At 40.5% G+C, this 21,266-nt stretch overlaps 1 protein-coding gene across 5 annotated transcripts in view; it reads right to left on the bottom strand.

The window, feature by feature from the left end:
• LOC124720290 (zinc finger protein 724-like) overlaps nucleotides 1–20,843 on the bottom strand; it is an 83,291-nt gene extending 62,448 nt beyond the window's left edge. For 2 of the 5 annotated variants that reach the window (XM_047245602.1, XM_047245606.1), the window contains exons 1-3: nucleotides 20,709–20,843; nucleotides 18,710–18,796; nucleotides 12,495–12,557 (exon numbers count right to left, since the gene is read on the bottom strand). In XM_047245602.1, coding sequence (XP_047101558.1) covers nucleotides 12,495–12,557; nucleotides 18,710–18,796; nucleotides 20,709–20,711 — 153 coding nt within the window. In that variant the 5' untranslated portion in view covers nucleotides 20,712–20,843. Of the gene's footprint in view, nucleotides 1–4,874; nucleotides 5,035–12,494; nucleotides 12,558–18,709; nucleotides 18,797–20,321; nucleotides 20,478–20,708 lie in introns of those variants that run through there. The other 3 variants (XM_047245604.1, XM_047245605.1, XM_047245603.1) reach the window with 3 other exon arrangements.
• Between the last annotated feature and the right edge of the window lie 423 nt (nucleotides 20,844–21,266).

The following is a 21,266-nucleotide window of genomic DNA, read 5'->3' as shown; positions in this document are numbered from 1 at the left end:
ATCACCTTGACCTTTTCCGGTAACGTATCACCCTCGAAGGCCAAGATGAAGGCACCGGTAGCTATCTGATTTTCCTTCGGACCCCGATGAACGCGCCGGACGAAATGTACACCCCTGCGCTCTAAGTTGGCGCGCAGCTCGTCATCAGACTGCAAAAGAAGGTCCTTATGGTAAATAACTCCCTGAACCATATTTAAACTCTTATGCGGCGTGATCGTAACAGCAACATCCTCCAACTTGTCACAAGCAAGCAACCGTCGTGACTGGGCAGAGGATGCCGTTTGGATCAGGACCGATCCAGAGCGCATTTTTGACAAGCCGTCCACCTCCCCAAACTTGTCCTCTAAATGCTCGACGAAGAACTGAGGCTTTGTGGAGAGAAAAGACTCCCCATCAGCTCTCGTACAAACTAAGAATCGGGGCGAATAACTATTACCTCCATCCTGAGACTTACGCTCCTCCCACGGCGTGGCCAGAGAGGGGAACGTTTTCGGATTGTACTTTTCAGCATTAAATTGAGCCCGAGAACGCTTAGAGACTGCTGGCGGCTGGCCGCCAGCGAGAGATGATGTACCACGCTTCATTGCGGGTCATCCGCCCTGATGCCACCTACTCCGACCAAGGGCCCTCCCCACGGGCGCCACCCAGCCGCAGCAATAGCCACCTGGCAGGATGGCCATTGCCGGGAGTCCTGATGCCCCAGGGAGACGGGCATCTACTCCTTGGCATACGTGGGGAGTTAATGGCGCAGTCATCAGTAGAGCGATCCCTGTGTTGTCAGGGGGCTACAACCAAGAGGGTACATGGCGGCCCCACCACAACGGACTGGCTACCATGCTGGATCTTAGGTGCAAAACTGTCCAAGGTCGTCGTCGCAGTTAAAAGAAACACTGCAGAGTGCAGCGTGGGAATCGCACCCAGGGACGTATCCTCGCCCAAGAGATGGAAAACGAGCGGGACACCATTGCAACGACGAAAAAAGCCGGCTAAAGGTCTCAATGCACGACGGATACAGTGCACCACGTAAGGCGCCCTTCCCCAATTGGCTCGCTCTTCGGAATAATTTAGAAAGATGGAGGTCAAACCCGAGAGGGGACCATCACATAAGGCCGAAACATGTGAGACTCCTTTTAGTCGCCTCTTACGACAGGCAGGAATACCGCGGGCCTATTCTAACCCCCGAACCCGCAGGGGGCCTAAGTGTGGGTCACCAAATTTTGGTACTGAGGAAAATACATGTCTAATGTCACAAAAACTAATGCAAACCTGAAGTAAAAGTAAAGCTTTCAACAACCTGGAGTTAGTTATTAACACCTTAGAGCTCTGTTAGACATTGTCTTACTGGATGTGGTACACCACTGGCTTCCTCCAATTTTTGAACTCACTGACACAGTAAGTTACATGAGGACCTAGAGCTTCACAATGGAATGGAAACTGTCATTTTCCACATAGACAATTTCCACGTGAAAAAGTGACAGATGATGCCTGGGATGGAACCCAGAACACTTGAATTTGTAGCCTCACACCCATTCAATAAGGAATCCTCTTACTCTTAGAAAATTGTATATGCATTCAAGACAAGATCCAGAGTTTCATTAACTAACAGTGGCATTGTATACAACACTGGAAGGAAAACTAGAAATAATTAGCTACAAAATCAGACATTCCATGCTGAGGACCCACTAAAAGATGCACCACAGAACACAGGCAGTAATACATTATCATGAAAAATAAGTACTGGACAATGAGATAAATCTGCATTTATCTCATAGCATGTTACTGAAATTTGGAATCTGCATGCAGGTAAGTATCAAATGTGAGGAAAAAATAATTTTGAAATGTCAAATGTGATGTGGAAAAAGTAACAATTTGAGTTCCAACATCCACCCACCATAGTACATTAATGCTTAAGAAATAGTCTGGTAAATATTGTATACAAAACAAAATCCTCTATCATACTGTAGTGACAGGATATACACTCCTGGAAATTGAAATAAGAACACCGTGAATTCATTGTCCCAGGAAGGGGAAACTTTATTGACACATTCCTGGGGTCAGATACATCACATGATCACACTGACAGAACCACAGGCACATAGACACAGGCAACAGAGCATGCACAATGTCGGCACTAGTACAGTGTATATCCACCTTTTGCAGCAATGAAGGCTGCTATTCTCCCATGGAGACGATCGTAGAGATGCTGGATGTAGTCCTGTGCAACGGCTTGCCATGCCATTTCCACCTGGCGCCTCAGTTGGACCAGCGTTCGTGCTGGACGTGCAGACCGCGTGAGACGACGCTTCATCCAGTCCCAAAGATGCTCAATGGGGGACAGATCTGAAGATCTTGCTGGCCAGGGTAGTTGACTTACACCTTCTAGAGCACGTTGGGTGGCACGGGATACATGCGGACGTGCAATGTCCTGTTGGAACAGAAAGTTCCCTTGCCGGTCTAGGAATGGTAGAACGATGGGTTCAATGACAGTTTGGATGTACCGTGCACTATTCAGTGTCCCCTCGACGATCACCAGTGGTGTACGGCCAGTGTAGGAGATCGCTCCCCACACCATGATGCCGGGTGTTGGCCCTGTGTGCCTCGGTCGTATGCAGTCCTGATTGTGGCGCTCACCTGTACGGCGCCAAACACGCATAAGACCATCATTGGCACCAAGGCAGAAGCGACTCTCATCGCTGAAGACGACACGTCTCCATTCGTCCCTCCATTCACGCCTGTCGCGACACCACTGGAGGCGGGCTGCACGATGTTGGGGCGTGAGCAGAAGACGGCCTAACAGTGTGCGGGACCATAGCCCAGCTTCATGGAGACGGTTGCGAATGGTCCTCGCCGATACCCCAGGAGCAAAAGTGTCCCTAATTTGCTGGGAAGTGGCGCTGCAGTCCCCTACGGCACTGCTTAGGATCCTACGGTCTTGGCGTGCATCCGTGCATCGCTGCTGTCCGGTCCCAGGTCGACGGACACGTGCACCTTCCGCCGACCACTGGCGACAACATCGATGTACTGTGGAGACCTCACGCCCAACGTGTTGAGCAATTCGGCGGTACGTCCACCCGGCCTCCCGCATGCCCACTATACGCCCTCGCTCAAAGTCCATCAACTGCACATACGGTTCACGTCCACGCTGTCGCGGCATGCTACCAGTGTTAAAGACTGCGATGGAGCTCCGTATGCCACGGCAAACTGGCCGACACTGACGGCGGCGATGCACAAATGCTGCGCAGCTAGCGCCATGCGACGGCCAACACCGCGGTTCCTGGTGTGTCCACTGTGCCGTGCGTGTGATCATTGCTTGTACAGCCCTGTCGCAGTGTCCGGAGCAAGTATGGTGGGTCTGACACACCGGTGTCAATGTGTTCTTTTTTCCATTTCCTGGAGTGTATATACTTTTCAGCTACATAATTGAAGATGCATGAATTCAAACAGTGAAAAAGATTTGGAGGAAAATTACATCAATAGAGTACAACATGACATGAGGTTGACCAAATATAAGCAACATGAGCCATGCCATTTTATCAGGAGCTGTCCATCCATTTCCTTGAAGAGATTTAGAGAATCCATGGAAAACAGATCTAAATTTCCAGAGGACAATCTGAACTCATTCATCTCAAAATCACATTCTATGACATTAGCACAGCTGTGAACATGAATTCCTGTGAAAATCTACAAAACATGTTTTCCAAAAATTAGCCTGTGTAACTGTTTAGAAAACACACACAACAGGAAAATATTTATTCTGTTAGCAATAAACATGCCCAAAATTATAAATTCTCTAAATACAGAGATTGGAACATGAGCACTGGACTACTGAAGCATCACTGATTGCTACTGTTAAAAACAAACTCTGGAAGGCAGGAACATACTTCTGCCTAACAAACCTGATAAAGTGATCAGACATGATGTAACAGACAATACACCTAGCATGGGGAATGTTGTGGAATACAGTGAGGACCTGCATATGTTAACAACATTACATAGTTACATGACAGCAGATATCTGTACAGCAAATTCAAATGAAGCTAAATCCCCTGAATCCCCATGGCCAACCAAAAGTTGAACATATGAGAACCACCAAGACAGCTTATATAAGAAGCTTCCATTAATTTATAAGCAACATCATATCTTGCAAAACATGAAACAAAAAACGAAAACCTTAGAACTTCTGAAGAAAATTTTTAGAAAAGGGATCAAAGACATCTCTACAGTTGATAGTTGACAATGATGCAGATTGTAGCAAAACGGAAGACAGTAACAGAAAAGACATAATTACAATGCTTTGCCTAGAAATTTTCTCCACAAAAGAACATAAAAATGCATTTCACATTTCTTACTACAGCACAGGTACTAAAATTACACATACATAATTGACTAAAGTGGGGAGAGGAGGGAGAAGGAAAAACCAAACTTTTTCTGCACAATTTACCACTAGACCTGAAGGGGAAGCCATCAGATGAAATAAAACAAGTGGATGTGGCAGGATTACCTCTGGCAATGGAAATGTTATTTTATGGAACAGTGGCGTTTCATGGGAATAGAAAAATGCACAGGTCATTTCAAGTTGTAAGAAGAGGCACAGCAAACATGTTTGGAGCTAAAGACCTAAACAGCAGATAATTTTGTTCTCCTATATGATTTTGGAAAGAAAACAGTTCGTCTGCATGAATAAAAATGAATCCTACAGTCATTCATCAAGTAAAATTGACTGCTCTATTCACTCACTGTTCTGCTGAATGAAATCAGCCAATACAATTTTGAATACCGGGTGATTTAAGCTAATCACAAACGTTCACATAGTGATCTAGTGACTGTCTAATATTAGAGATTTGTCTAACAACAGATGTAAAAATTTATTTTACCTGCGCTGATAAGTTATACCTGGATTTCTTGCACTTTTATGGGCTGCCACCTTAACCATTATGGACACATCCCTGTGACAATAATAACTTGACTGAAAAGGGTATCTTGCAGATCATCCTCTTCAATTTCCTTCAGACTTCCAGTATTTGGAGTTTAGTGCTGGAACATCAATTTCCTAAACCAGCACTAGGCAGTAACCAAACTAAAAAAAATTGACTTTGAAGATCAGAAGACTTCTGAGTGCTGCCTACTACAAAACATTTCCTATTTATTAAGACAATTGCTGGTAATTGAAAGAATAGCATAAAAGTGCCTTAATGAAAAAGTTGCTGGTTCGGATCTCCTAGTAGGAACTACTACTTTTTAAAAACTTTCACGTCTAATAACAACTCGCAAATTTAACAAATACTGAATTGTAATGGTTTGGTAAAAATCACATATCTCTTCATCATTCAACATATTAAAACAAAAATTTTGATACATTCATGCGAGATTTATTTATTTTCAATTTGATGCTCTCCATTTTTGTACCAAAATGTAATTTTTTAACAATACTCGCATTTTCATGTAACTTTTAACTAAAAATAACTATTAGAAAAGTATGACTCAGGATGAATTAAAATTACCATTTGTTTTACATATGGAATTTAAATAAAACTAAAAGAACTGGTGGCACTTAGTGTGATCTGAACCACCAATTTTATGATTATTATAATATTATCCTATGCACTCAGCTACAGACAACTATACAATACATTTCTTACACTTCCCACCACTCACAAATCACCCAATTGCCAAATGCGTTTCTTGTTTCTACTTTTATGGAGAACAGCATCATACTGCTTTACCAAATAATTGGCTGGCCATTGACCTTCAAATCCTGAACCTAAGACGAAAATCTATGAGGACACCCAAGTGAAATCCCCTTGGCAGCCTGGAGGCATGCTTGGTTAGGCTAATTGTTTAAGTAACTGATCCTGAAACTAGGAGTTACAGCCTCAAATCTGAGACCTAGCAACAGTTTTCATCTGTTGGTTTGTATGTGTACCAATGCAGTCTCACAGAATTGTTATTTATCTTCATATAGATAATGAAGTAATTCTACAGATAGACATGCTAGAACTATTGCTCCTGCTCAAAGACAGCACTTTAAACAATAGTTCACAGTCCCCACCCCAAATGAACCATGGACACTGCTAAGTGGGTTGCTTGCATGTCAACAACATTGAAAACAGTGTTAGGTGCAAACACAAATAAGTATTATCTGAGGAGATATCAAACTTAGACATGGATCCTCAAGAGGGGCAAAATACTTTTCATCAGTTGCAGGAGCAATGGTCTGGATTATCCACAGACCTGACCTTGTAGCATTAACCAACTTCCTGTACCAATAATGCAAATGGCTGAAAGCAATGCGAAACTGTAGCTCTTTTTGTTTTTCTTCTCAAGAGCATGCAGCTCTACTGCATGAAATTGTTGTTGTTGTTGTTGTTGTTGTTGTTGTCTTCAGTCCTGAGACTGGTTTGATGCAGCTCTCCATGCTACTCTATCCTGTGCAAGCTTCTTCATCTCCCAGTACTTACTGCAACCTACATTCTTCTGAATCTGCTTAGTGTATTCATCTCTTGGTCTCCCTCTACGATTTTTAGCCTCCGCGCTGCCCTCCAATGCTAAATTTGTGATTCCTTGATGCCTCAAAACATGTCCTACCAACCGATCCCTTCTTCTAGTCAAGTTGTGCCACAAAATTCTCTTCTCCCCAATCCTATTCAATACCTCCTCATTAGTTACATGATTTACCCACCTTATCTTCAGCATTCTTCTGTAGCACCACATTTCAAAAGCTTCTATTCTTTTTTTGTCCAAACTAGTTATCGTCCATGTTTCACTTCCATACATGGCTACACTCCATACAAATACTTTCAGAAACAACTTCCCGACACTTAAATCTATACTCAATGTCAACAAATTCTCTTCTTCAGAACCGATTTCCTTGCCTTTGTCAGTCTACATTTTATATCCTTTCTACTTCGACCATCATCAGTTATTTTACTCCCTAAATAGCAAAACTCCTTTACCACTTTAAGTGTCTCATTTCCTAATCTAATTCCCTCAGCATGACCCGATTTAATTTGACTACATTCCATTATCCTCGTTTTGCTTTTGTTGATGTTCATCTTATTTCAAGACACTGTCCATTCCGTTCAAAAGCTCTTCAGAGTCCTTTGCTGTCTCTGACAGAATTACAATGTCATCGGCGAACCTCAAAGTTTTTACTTCTTCTCCATGAATTTTAATACCTACTCCGAATTTTTCTTTTGTTTCCTTTACTGCACGAAATTATCTTAGGCAAAATATTCAGGAGGTAAAATAGTCCCCCATTCAGATCTCCAGGCAGAGTCTACTCAGGAGGATGTTATCAGGGAAAGCTGGCCAGGCAGTCTATATGTCTTAGTGTGGAGTATTACATATCTTAGCAGGATCAGCATATATCACTAGGACTAAGATAGATATTGCCTACAGGAAAATTGAAGAGATCTTTAGAGAAAAGAGATGCACTTGGATGAATATCAAGAGCTCAGATGGAAAACCAGTTCTAAGTGAAGAAGAGAAAGCAGAAAGGTGGAAGAATTATATAGAGGGTCAATAGAAGGGTGATATACTGTAGGGCAATATCATGGAAATAGAACAGAATGCAGATGAAGATGAAATGGGAGAAATGATACTGCATGAGAAATTTGACAAAGCAGTGAGAGACCTGAGTCGAAACAAGGCCCTGAAAGTATACAAGATTCCATTACAACTACTGATAGCCTTCGAAAGGCCAGCCCTGACAGACCTCTACCATGTGGTGAGTAGGATGTAGGAGATAGATGAAATACCCTCAGACTTCAAGAAGAATATAATAATTCCAATCACGAAGAAAGAAGGTTTTAACAGACGTGAAAATAACCAAACTATTAGTTTGGTAAGTCATGGGTGCAAAATACTAACACGAATACATTACAGATGAATGGAAAAACTGGTAGAAGCTGACCTTGGGAAAAATCAGTTTTGATTCCATAGAAATGTTTGAAAACATGAGGCAATACTGACCCTACAACTTGTCTTGCAACACAGATTAAGGAAAGGAAAACCTATATTTCTACCATTTGCAGACTTGTAGAATCCTGTTGACAATGTTAACTTTATTACTCTCTCTCAAATTCTGAATGTTGCACGGATCAAACACAGGGAACAAAAGGCTATTTACAACTTGTACAGTAACCAGACGGGAGTTAAAAGGAGTTGAGGGGCATGAAAGGGAAAGAGCAGTTGGGAAGGGTGTCAGACAGGGTTTTTTTTTTTTTGGTGGAGTTTAAGGGCACTCAACTACTGAGGTCATTAGCGCCCAGTCACAGTTATTAGAGCACATGGAATCTAGTAAAACTCAAGGGGAGGGGGGGGGGGGCACCAGAAAGGCTTGACAAAGATGCAGATAAAATAAGTAAAAAAGTTGGATGTCTTCGGACATGCCAGTCAAAGTTATAAAACGCAAAACACGAGCAGCTGCTCGAGCGTCATCAGCTAAAATATCCGGTAAAGTAGATGGCAGGGACAGGACAACATGAGATTGACTAAAGCAGGGACACAACAATAAAACATGGCGCACTGTTAATGCCTGAACACAAGGGCACTGCGGGGCTGGGTCACCTGAGAGCAGGTAGCGGTGGCTAAACCGGCAATGCCCAATCCGCAACCTGGTCAGAAGGACCTCCTCTCGCCGAGATGGTCGGGAGGAGGTTGTCCAAGCAGTTGGGAGCGGTTTTACTGCCCGGAGCTTGTTTCCTTGGAGGGATGACCAAGCATCCCACCACATCGACACAAGCCTCTTACAAACATCAGACAGGGTTGTAGCCTAGCCCTGATGGTATTGAATCTGTATACTGAGCAAGCAGTGAGGAAAACAAAAGAAAAATTCGGAGCAGAAATTAAAATCCATGAAGAGGAAATAAGAACTGAGGTTTGCCGACGACATTTTAATTATGTTAGAGACAGTGAAGTACCTGGAAGAACAGTTGAACAGAAGGAACAGTGTATTGAAAGGAGAATATAAGATGAACATCAACAAAAGCAAAATGAGGATAATGGAATGTAGTCGAATTAAATCAGTGATGCCGGGGGATTTATATTAGGAAATGAGACACAAAGTAGTATATGAGTTTTCCTATTTGGGGAGCAAAATAACTGATGATGGTCAATGTACACAGGATATAAAATGTAGCGTGACAATGGCAGGTAAAGCTTTTCTCGAGAAGACAAATTTGTTAACATCAAGTATAGATTTAAGTGTTGGGAATTCTTTTCTGTAAGTATTTGATTGGAGTGTAGTCTTGTAAGTAAGTGGACAAAATGGATGACAAACAGTTTAAACAAGAAGAGAAAAGAAGCAAACATCAAACAATGGAAAATCCAGAATGGAATGTAACAATACCAGAGAAGGAATGTCTCTACTCATGATACAGCAGTGATGCTGAGTCACAATAGGCACAATAAAAAGATTCACATAATTAAGGCTTTCGGCCAGTAAGGCCTTTGTCAGCAGTAGACACTCATTCGCATGCGGTCTCAGAGAGCTGAAAGCACAGCTTGGCAGTGTGGTCTCAGCTCCCTGCATATATATATATCTGTGTGTGTGTGTGTGTGTGTGTGTGTGTGTGTGTGTGTGTGTAGGAGAATAGAAGCTTTTGAAATGTGGTGCTACGGAAGAATGGTGAAGATTAGATAGGTAGATCATGTAACTAATGAGGAGGTACTGAAGAGAATTGGGGAGATGAGGAATTTGTGGCACAACTTGACTAGAAGAAGGTATCTGTTGGTAGGACATGTTCTGAGGCATCAATGGATCCCCCATTTAGTATAGGAGGGCTGTGTGGAGGGTAAAAGTCAAAGAGAGAGACAAAGAGATGAATCCACTAAGCAGATTCAGAAAGATGTAGAGTGCAGTACGTACTTTGAGATGAAGAAGCTTGCAGAGGATAGGGTAGTATGGAGAGCTACACGAAACCAGTCTCTCAACTGACGATGATGACGACAACAGCCTAGGGAGGTTAGAGACTTTAAAAAGGAACCATTGATAGGTTGTATTCAGTTGTAGTAAGAGCTGAAGTGCAGTGGCAGAAAGCACAAGACTTCTGGTCAGGTCAGTACAGGATTATCTACAAAAAATCAAATAGGAGTCATGCAGGGAGAGCCCCAGTAATGAGCAAGAAAATAGGAACACAAGTAAGCTATTATCAACAGCAATGTCAATGAATTACCATAGCTAAAATAGGCATGAAGGAAATACAAGAGTGATAGAAATCTGTATGGCAACAAGACCAGCAGAAGAATGGAATAGGAAAAAGTTTGATGAGTAATTATTCAAGAGCTAAGGAAGATGAAAGCCAATTCTAGAAGGTAATGAAATTCAATAGTAGGAACAGGATGCACAATAGTTACGAGAACATCCAATGGCATAAATGACTGAAAGGGGGAAGCTGCCTGGTAGAATTTTGCACATTGCATGAATTAGTCACTGCAAACACTTGTTTCAAGTATCATGAAAGAAGCTTGTGTATGTGGAATAACCTGGAGAAACCAAAAGGTTTCAAGCAGATTATGTAATGTCAAATACAAAGATTTCAAAACAGGATTGTGAACTACAAAACATTTCCAGTGATAAATGTGGAATCTGGCTAGAGTTGTTTTTATTAACTGCAGAGTAATGTTGTTGAAATGGTAAAAGTAGAATTTAAGTACATGGGATTTGGGTAAGATCAATGAACCAAAAATCATTGATAGTTTGAAAATGAGCATTAGGCAACAAGTGATAAATAGAGGGTAATTATACACTGGGTGATGAATAGGCAGCTTTGAGATGAAACAGTGAAGGCAGGCGGGAACATAGGTAAAACGTAAGGACTAGTACAAATACCTTAACAACTCATGAGATGCTGAATTTAACTGATGAGAAGAGAAAATACAAACATGTGGCTATTAAAACAGACAAAAGGGAACACAGACATTACTGGAATGATGTTAACACAACATGCAATATGGCTAAACAAGAATGGTTGTAAGGCAAAGGGGAACAAACTTGCTCCAGAAAGGGGAAAGGAAGTAGTTGTAGACAAAACTGGAGATTTTATGAGATGGCCAGAATTTGATACAACACTGAAAGAGCAAAGTCTTAACAAGGCCATTGCAGTTGATGACATTTGCTCAGAATTATTGGGATACTTGGAAAAGCCGTCCTTGACAAAATTATTCCACTTTTGTGCAAGATACGAGATAGCTGACAAAGTTATACATCAACCAGAATGTAATAGCTCAAATTCGAAGAAAGGCAGTTGCTAAGAGGTGAATACTATCTGACCAGACCATCAGATAAATATATCATGCTTGCGAGAATGGAAACGCTTTTAGAGGGTTAACCTTACATAAGATCACTTTGGGTACCAGGAACATGTAACACAAAGCAATACTGATACTATGGCTTACCTTAGACGAGTTAAAGAAAGACAAAATTGTGTTTACAGCTTTTGCAGATTTACTGAAATGCTTTTGAGAATGTGGAGTTGAATGCACTCTTTGGAATTTGGACAGCAGCAGAATAAATAGACAGGAAGCCCAAGTTTGTCTGCAACTTTCACAGAAACCAGACTCCAGTTGTAAGAGCTGAAAGACATGAAATGGAAGCATTGCGTAGGAAATGAGACAGGCTTGTAGCGTACATCTGATATGCACTCTGTATGATGAAGACATGAAGGAAATCTCGAAGATAAAGGAAACTGTGTGTTTACCAATGACAATGTAATTCTATCAACAAAACCAGCATCTTGAAATTGTCAATGAAGGGATTTGTGGGAGGTAAAAGCTGGAAGAGAAAATTTGTATAGTATTACTAGAAGAGATTGTATGACAAACATCAATAAAAGCAATAGAATCTAGCTGAAATAGATCAGTCAATGTTGAGTTTCAACTAGAAAATGAGACACTAAAAGTAGCAGACAACTTTTGCTATTTGGGCACCAAAGTAACTGACAATGGCTGAAGTAAGAAAGAAATAAAGTGAAGACTAGGAATATCAAGGAACATGTGCCTAATAAAGAGGACTGTTCACATCTAATATAAATTTAAGTGTTAGGAAGTATTTTCTGAAGATATTTGCAGTGCAGCCCTGTGTGGAAGACAAACATAAATGATAGGCAATTCAGACAAGATGAGAATGGAAGCATCTGAAATGTGCTACAGAAGAATGCTGAAGATTTGATGGGTAGACGAAACAAATGAGGGAGGAACATAGGGACCAATTTCACTAACACAAGGGACCTGTTAATAGCACAAATTCTGAGGCATCTAGGGATAGTCAATTTGGTAATGGAGGGATATGTGAGGGTAAAAAGTGTAGAGGGAGACTATGGCATGAAGACAAGAAGCAAGTTCGAATGAATGTAGTAGGTGACAGTCATCAGAGATTAAGAGGTTTATAGAGGGTAGACTGAAGTGCATCAAGCCAATCTATACTATATTCACCAAAACTGAGCCATAACATGACACTGCTTAATTTCTTACAGTCACACAAATTCTAGACTTACCTGTTTGCTCACTTGCTCATCCAATTCTTCTTTTACTTTCATGGTAGATGTGTGTAACTGAACCTGTGGTGAATAGTAAAAAAATATCTGCAAGGAGTTCTTTTAAGAAGACAATTTTAGATATATTACAAACAAGTATCACATATTGTAAGTCTATGACACTTCTAAAGAATAAATGACTCATTCTTTTCAGAGAGTGGCTTTCTCGGTGACAGTCAGTAAGGTGCATTTCAATGGTAATGATCAAAAAGTTATATGAATGATTAGTGACAACATATTTGAAAATTTACTAGCATCTTGCACTTCATTTTCCTATGCTGCTTTTTTCGGTCATATTTCCTACTTCCATAATATTTATTTACTTATCATTAAGTATTTTATATTAAATGCGCATCATATAAAAAACAGTAGTGTAATGAAATCAGTGGGTACAACTAGAAGCTTTAATATTAAAATCAACAATACCCATATCATACAACTAATTGCAACATGAATTTTCTATCAGCCAATCAACCTGTTTTATTTTGAAATATCAAAATGATGTGGATGAAGCAAGGAGGGAATAATAAGTAAGATTTTTGAGGCCATTCACTTACTGAGAGTTTCCTGTTCTTGCTAGCCTATGACTTGGGATGTCGATTTTTGCATTACTTACAGTATCTTCTTTGTAAACTGCTTTCTGGAAACACATTCTTTAACATTCTCCCTGATGCCAACAGCAGAGTCATAGAGATATCAAAAACTATTAGTATTCTAAGCCTGGTAAACAAAATACAGATGGCACTGTATGTTCCACTTAGCATATCACACAGACCTTTTTTTATGTTACTGATATCAGGGGAATTAACACATATCTGAACCAAACACTCCTCTCAGTTTACACCCGAGGTAGAGCAATCTTGAGGACTTTTCTTGCAGATTTGGTTGGTGTGTTTTTTTCCAGTTCACTTTCCCATTAACATGAAATCTGGCATGTTTACTTTCTATACTGACTTGCAGACAAATACAATGAAACAGTATTAAAAAATTGAGGTTCTGGACAAAGCCCTTCTGAAATAGAGAACACATTCACAGGAACACAACACACACATGGCCACTGTCTCCAGGAACTGGGAATGACCATCTGCTTTTGGTATGAGCAACCATCTGTTAGGGTGGGTTGTGAGATATGAGGAGGCACGGGGCAGCAAGAGAGGGATAGTAGTGTAAAAGTGGGAGGAAGGGAGGGGGGAAGATAATGTGTTCTCAGTGATAGCATGCAAGGATGTGGCAGAGACAGTATGAGTTGCTAAAGGTAGTTTTGGGAAGCTGTACTGTGGGAGGGAAAGGGGAGGAGAGAAATTAAGAAAGGGAAAATAGTAATTGCACTGGGAGGAAAGAAGAGAGAGAGTGTGTGTGTGTGTGTGTGTGTGTGTGTGTTTGTGTGTGTGTGTGTGTGTGTGTGTGTGTGTGTGTGTGTGTGTGTGGTGCTGAAGTGAGAGCAGGGAAAGAGGATATGGGTAGAGGACATGGACTAGCATAGGCTGAGTCTAGAGTGGTTACAGGAAATAATATGTTGTGTTAGAAGATAGAATCCAGTTGGGGCCAGCTGTGAAGCAGTTACTGAAGTGAATCACAACATGCTGGGGGCACTTCCAGCAAGTGGGTGGTCCAGCTTTCTTGGCCACACTTTGCCACTGGTCACTCCTGCAGACAGAGTGATTTAGTTGTCATGCCTATGTAGGGTTCAGCACAGTGGCTGCAGGTGTGTAGTTGCCAATCACAAGGTTGCTTTCACAGGTAGCCCTGCCTTTGTGTTGGAGATGTCTGACAGGGCTGCAGGAAACATGCATGTCCTGCATGTAGCTCTGTTTCAGAGATATGAGACATGAGGCAAGAGCTTGAAAGCAGGGCTGGAGTAGCAATGGGCAAGAATATTTTATAAGTTCAATTGGAGACAAAACAACTGTGGGAAGGGTGGAGAGATTATTCCTCATTTCAAGGCATGAGAGGTAGGGTAAATCCCGGCAGAAAATGTGATTCAATTGCTTCAGTCATGGGTAGTACTGACTTGTAAGGGGAGTGCTACTCTATGAGTATGTGGGAGATGGGGGTTGACCAAAGCGTCCGATCCCACCCGTCGGCTTTGACCCATGACTTAAGACTGCTGTGGTGTGTGACATCATGGTGGTGTGGAATTTAGTTTGTGAGAGTGGCGTATTTGTAGGTGTTTTGATGTGATCGGTGGTGCTCTCTGGTGGTGTGTTCATGTGTTGTGTGTTAGGTGATGTTTTTGGTTTAGTTTGCATGTGTGGCGTGTTTATAGGTGGTGTATTGTTGCGGTTGGTGGTTCTCTCTGGTGGTGTGTTTATGGGTAGCCTGTTACGTGGCGTATGATGTTCATTTGCATGGTAGCATTGCACGTGTGTGGTATTGGTAGTGACTGTGCTTTCAGTGGAATATTTTTCAGGGAGTTAACAATTTTGGCTTTGTTATGTCAATGTTACTTTTTTTATTGGTGTGTGTGAATTTTGGTAAACTGCTTTTTTTATGTCTTTGGTAGGTATGGATATGACTAGCAGGGTCAACAGTTTTCGGTTGTCGGTGATGATGGGGGACAGTGCGTTGTCTCTAATAAAATTTCTTTAACTATTCGGAATTTTGGATGAAGTCTGGAAGTGTTCAGTGTGTTGTGAAGAAATGCGGCTTAATAAACTTCTGGCATATCTGATCAGGGATGGCTATATGTGGAGGTGTCTTAAGGATAACAGGTGAAGGGAAATGTTCGATTCCAATTCGTGGGATCGGGAGCTGCTGTTGAGCTATGTAGATCAAGCGAAGCGTCCGATTCCACAGTATATTGTGTTAATGAAATTTGAGTAGTTTTGTGCCATCTTTTTTTTTGTCGTTTTGTGTCATTTAGTATGGTGGTGTGTGTCTAAATTTGTTCGTATTTACTTTGTCCCCACCCAAAACCCCCAATTTCCCACACTTGTCCCGTTAGTTTCCTTAGGTTTTTGTGGAACGTGTGTGTTGGTTTCTAATTGTATTTTCGTGTTAGTGGTCATGTTTATGTCATGACATCATAGGCGCCATATTGTAGTCTTAGTGTATGTTCATTTCCGCCATATTTGTGACGTCATGGGTCAAAGCAGATGGGTGGAATCAGACGCTTCTGTATTTGTGACTGACAAGACAAGGCATGGGAATTCCATTTCTGGGCAACGCCTGTAAAGGAAATTTTAGGCTGTGCACGCCTCAGTGTGACCCTTAGCATTTCCTTCAAACCACATTGTTTCCCAATATTCTTAGCTGGTGGAGTCTCCTTACATTTCGCTTCCCCTAACACTCTGCATCAGAAAAAGTCTACCTTGCACACCTACAAATTCTTTCATCACCACCACTACCAGAACCACTAGTGGTAACAACTGCAGTAGTAGAAGTACTGCCAGTATTAACTTTTAGTTCATAGTATTATTCAGTTACACTGCTACTTCAGACACTCAAATCATTGTATTACTATTTGCCATATTAAAACTTAGTTTCCGAAAAATATGATATAAAAAGGGAAACCAAGGTCCAATTTAATAGAGGGTCTGATGGACTTAATCAGATCAGGTTCAATAAACAAACCAATACGATCACAAAAATGTCATCAACGAATCTTGATCTGGTGAATGGTTTGTGATTCTGGGTGGTTAGTAAGGAATCCTCGAGGTAGCCTATGAATAAATTTGCAGAATATGGTGACATACAGTTGGCCTTTGATGTACTGCAGATTTGTTTGTAGGCAATCCCTTCAATAAAGAAGTAATTGTCTGTGAGAATGTAGTTGGACATGGCAACCAGGAATGGGCTGTAGGTTAGGAGACAGTCAGACACTGGGGAAGGTATTGTTCAGTGACAAAGTCATGTGTGTTGGGGGATGTGATCATAGAGGGTGATAGCACTTTCCTAAATTGTACAAAATGGAAACTCTTCCTACAACGTATCACTCATCCCCATGACCCCCCATAGCATCAATATTCACTAGTCTGTATGCTCCGCCCCACCTATTCCCTACCCTGCTCTCATTCTAGCACTGAGCAGTGCACACACCTACCCCACAACTTCCCCCCCCCCCCCCCCCCCACCCCCCGTACAGCCTCCCAACACTGCACCTAGAAGCCCTATTCTGTCACCCTATGTCCTTGACCAATCCCACAGGCAGCACAGCATCACCTCCACATTTTCTGTGTTTGATTTTACTTTCTCTGGTCTTTGGAAAATGTAACTGAGGCGCCTGAGTTTTGCTTTTCACCATTGGACTAGTTCAGATACAACCTCACATGAAAAGCTGGAACAGCGACTGCTCAGTCACACAGCTTTGAGCTAATGGAAAAACAGATACATTTACAATATAGATGTAACACATGATATGAAAGTGCATTGTAGTCACTTCTGTAGTTGTTCCAAAAAGAAGTGATAAGAAGGCATGTGTGCTAAATCTATGATGACTTGCCTTTACCAACTGCTTACATTTTGAGATCAATGCTAGACCTACAGTACCACTAGAAGAATGAACAATCTGAATATGAGCAAGACACTACGAACACCAAGTTCGTAGAAAGAAAGTTAAGTGAGACATTGAAAGTACAAAGGTTTGCTTCCTTCGGGGGGGGGGGGGGGAGGAGGAGCGAAAGGTCCTACTTGACCCAGACATTGGCAGTTGACACTAACAAAAACCTGTCAAGGCTACTTTCATAACGTGACATTGTCTAGCATGGGTATACATTTGTGCTTTCACTGCTTCTAGATAAACTTTCAAGATGAATGATTCAGAGCAAAGACACCTTTATAGGGTCACAAGTGTTTTGATCTAGCTACAAAAACACAAATTAATTACAGCACTTTGATGAAGTGAAAAATGAACAATATATTTTCAAAACAAGTTCAATGAGGAGAGAATTATCCGTAGAATGTTGATGGCCACACACTGGGAACTTCAAATCCTGCTGATCTCAGAAATACTGAATCAAGAAGTGAGCTTTAACAGTAGTGTTAGCATGTTTTAATTTGCCAGAAGCTGACAGTGACATTCTGCTATAATTATTTCTTTTATGAGCACCAAATCCGTAGGCATATGTTGTGTGTTACAGATGTGTCATATTTGAGCCCACATGGTTTAACTCTGATTATACTAACATTTAATTAATTTATGTGTTACCAAATATTTAGAGTGGTAATGTGAAAATCTACTTGTTAAAGAGCATTGCAAACATTCTGTAGTTAAAACTGTAACACTCCTTTACTCTTTTAGTATCAGCATTACCACCATTTGCTTCTTAGGGTTGTAAATTATACTACCAACTGCTCTTTCATTTAATAGTATTTCAGCTCCTCAAAGGATTTCAATAAGAGCTCTTTGTCACATACCACTTCCCTATATTTAATAGATTCTGAATACCTACCCCCAAATCAAAAACTGATCAAGAACAGTAATATTGCTAACAAGAACATTGAGTACATAAAAACAATTAGATGATCAATAGCAAAAATAATACACCAGGAAAACAATATTGTAGATCATGTGTTTAGATTTCACCATCAGGCACCATGACAAATAGACTGCCAACTATTATCTATGCAGTAAGTCCTCATATATATATCCCCTCTTGTCTGAGAAAGCAACTATGGTCAACTTAAAAACTGACCACAAATAGAGCATCTGATCAATTAATCCAGCAAGCCATACAACTGATCTACAGTAGCAGCTGAATCATCTGTACTCTAGCAAGTAAAGTCCTACTCATACCCATTAATAATACCACTTTCTAAGAAAGGAACAAATCTAGACATTAACAACACACCAAACTAAATCTCAAAGTAGAAAATTAATTTGTAATAAGTGATTGCAAACACCACAATAGTTCAAGAACATGTGACAATTTCCTAGTAGACAACAAACCTGTAATCATTAACATCTGGCATTCCAACATCACATTAACAATAAGCTACAGAAATTTTAAAACAAATTAAATATTGGAGAGCAGCATTATATACTATAAGATACCAATCCATTGCAAATATGTTACACAGCCAAGCATCGCAACTTCATTTGGTCAAGAATCAAAACCAACAGCCAGTACCAAATATTTCATCTGACAAACAACAGGGAAGATAATCTGCTTGTTTACACACCACATTGCACAGAGATATTAATGAAACAATGGTAAAAAACACAAGAAGCTATTTACCAAGGAGCCTAGTTCAGCATATACTTCATTCTTCTCTTTTTTCAGCCAAGTAGTTCCCTTGGAGTCCATGAGTGCTCTCCTAATCCACTGAAAAACAAGAAATCAAAAGTGATATTGTTTAAATTGTTACTATTCAACATAGTGCACAGGCAGCATTTTCTGGCTGCAGCAAACGAGTGAATGCATATTAAAAATTTAAATCTGGCTGAGGAACAAAGAACCTGATAAAAAGAACTGATTTACAACTTTCTGGTTATGAGGACTCTGAAGCCTCACTGTCACTAATGGAAAACACACCTCAATTTGACAGAAAACAAAAACCCCTACACAATGGAAACAAATGACTTACAGTTACTGCTGTTACTTAGTAGCATTTGCTTGTGGTATACAATCATATTCTGAATATGGTAGCTGACATAGCTTGCTTTTTCCACATAAATTTCTATGTGTCATGTGAAGCAACTAAGATAAATTGAATTTACCAGACAAATCTATTTACTGTAGACAATTTTACATATGAAGAATAAAAGATTAAAATGCGTCTCGAGCTATATCTAAGCCTGTCAATGTATCCTGCAAATTCTTTAATATACAGAATTATGTTCTTAGCAACGTATGCAAGGACAGAAAAGAATTATTTCTCAATGATACTGGCTGCACTTTCAATCAATCTATAAACCAATATTTGCTCATGGTATTCAGAAAAGCAGAACATGAAAATCCACCCATACAGACAGAACTTTCTTCTTTTTCAGTCAGTTTAGTACGTATTTTTAACAACTGTTTCCTTATACAGTCATCTATATTCAACATTATCAACTTAATATAGCGCAATGCTGCAATCTTTACCCAGTCACTAAAAAACACACACTGCTGCCAGAACGTTGCATGGAAAAATAAATGATTCTTGACTGTCAAGATTTAACACCGATTAAATTCCTCTAACAAGACTTAGTGAAATTACTTTCTCATAAGCGTACCCATGACAATGTTCTGTGGTTTTGGGATGCTTTTGTCGATGGCAATTACACATACTCATTAGGCCTTACAGAGTCAATTACATTTCCCATATCCTTCCATAGATTGAAACCTGCACATTACTACAAACAGCAGTTTACACTATTTACTAAACTATGGAGCACATAGGCACATTGATAATCCATGGAAAACGCAACACAATGAATTCCCTCTACAGCATTCTCTTTCATACCAACATAACCAATCCCCGATACTCTGTATTAACGTGTGCTAACGAATCTGATGTGTCGGCAGTACAACGGTTTGCGCTACATCCCAGGCGAACTACAGATTAAAGTTAACTCCTACTGTCCCTATTCCTTCCTTCAAAAATATTGTTACCGAACTTCGCATGCACAACACAAGTAAATATAACAATATGAATGCAGCGTGTGTGTGAACTTCATGAGGGCATTTTTCGTCCATGACAAAGTATTTCACATTGGCTTCACTTTCTCTAACCACCACAGCATAGAGACACTTTTCCGGTAATTACAGACAACACATCAAAATTTCTGGCGGTTCTTTTGCCAAATCACGGGAAACATTTTGCAATTTTATCGGACAGAACGAAAACAGCAAGCATATTACATACCCACACGTCTATCTGGTATTTCTCGTAATTGCCGAACAGCACAGGTACGTAATGTGCACTAATATGTTTGTCTAAACACTAGTCACCTCCTGCTCGCAATGCGGAAACATAAGCTCACTGAAAATAACAAGTGTTTGGTTCTGATACACATAACCTGAAATAATTACTTACGAAATTCTAGGGCTATCTCAAACCATAACCACAGGCGCCAAAGATGATACAAGAATTAAATGTAGAACAAACTTATCATTCAAATGAGCCCAATAAATGAAATTAAACCTATATAATAACTGTACGAACAGTTACTAGAGCATCATAACAAGGCATTGCCTAACTACTTCATTCGAGGCAGTTAGCTGTAATGATAATTAAGTATTGACTTAGTACCATACTCAATATGCGTCTTTCCGTGATGTCCTGTCTCCACCATCAAATCACTCATATATTACACAGAAAACGCAACATAATACCGTAAAAACGCATGACACGAACTACTAAACTCTACAGCCGTCTGCTGCTGTGGTCAAAGTCAATAAATGCGGAAGAAAGAACCTACCACGGAGGTCGTTCTAACATTCTTGGAATCAGAGCTGCATATCTGCTAGGAAAAAAATTAAAGTCGTTTGTTGGTTAATTTGGGGGAGGAGACCAAACAGTGAGGTCATCGGTCCCGTTGCCTTCTCTGAAAACTAACTAGAACAGACAGCTAGGAACCTCACTCATGATGAAAATATATTGCATGCAGCATGTTATTTTGGATGGAGAGTCGTCGTTACATGTAGTAATAACTTCAGATGTGCCCCAGGGAAGTGTGTTAGGCTCTTGCTGTTCATAGCGTATATTAATGACCTTGCATACAATATTAACAGTAACTTCAGACTTTTTGCAGATGATGCAGTCATCCATAATGAAGTACTGTCTGAAAGAAGCTGTGTAAATGTTCAG

This window comes from Schistocerca piceifrons, chromosome 11 (genome assembly GCF_021461385.2).
Source record: "Schistocerca piceifrons isolate TAMUIC-IGC-003096 chromosome 11, iqSchPice1.1, whole genome shotgun sequence".
NCBI lineage: Eukaryota > Metazoa > Arthropoda > Insecta > Orthoptera > Acrididae > Schistocerca > Schistocerca piceifrons.
This window is presented reverse-complemented; position numbering and strand designations above follow the sequence as displayed.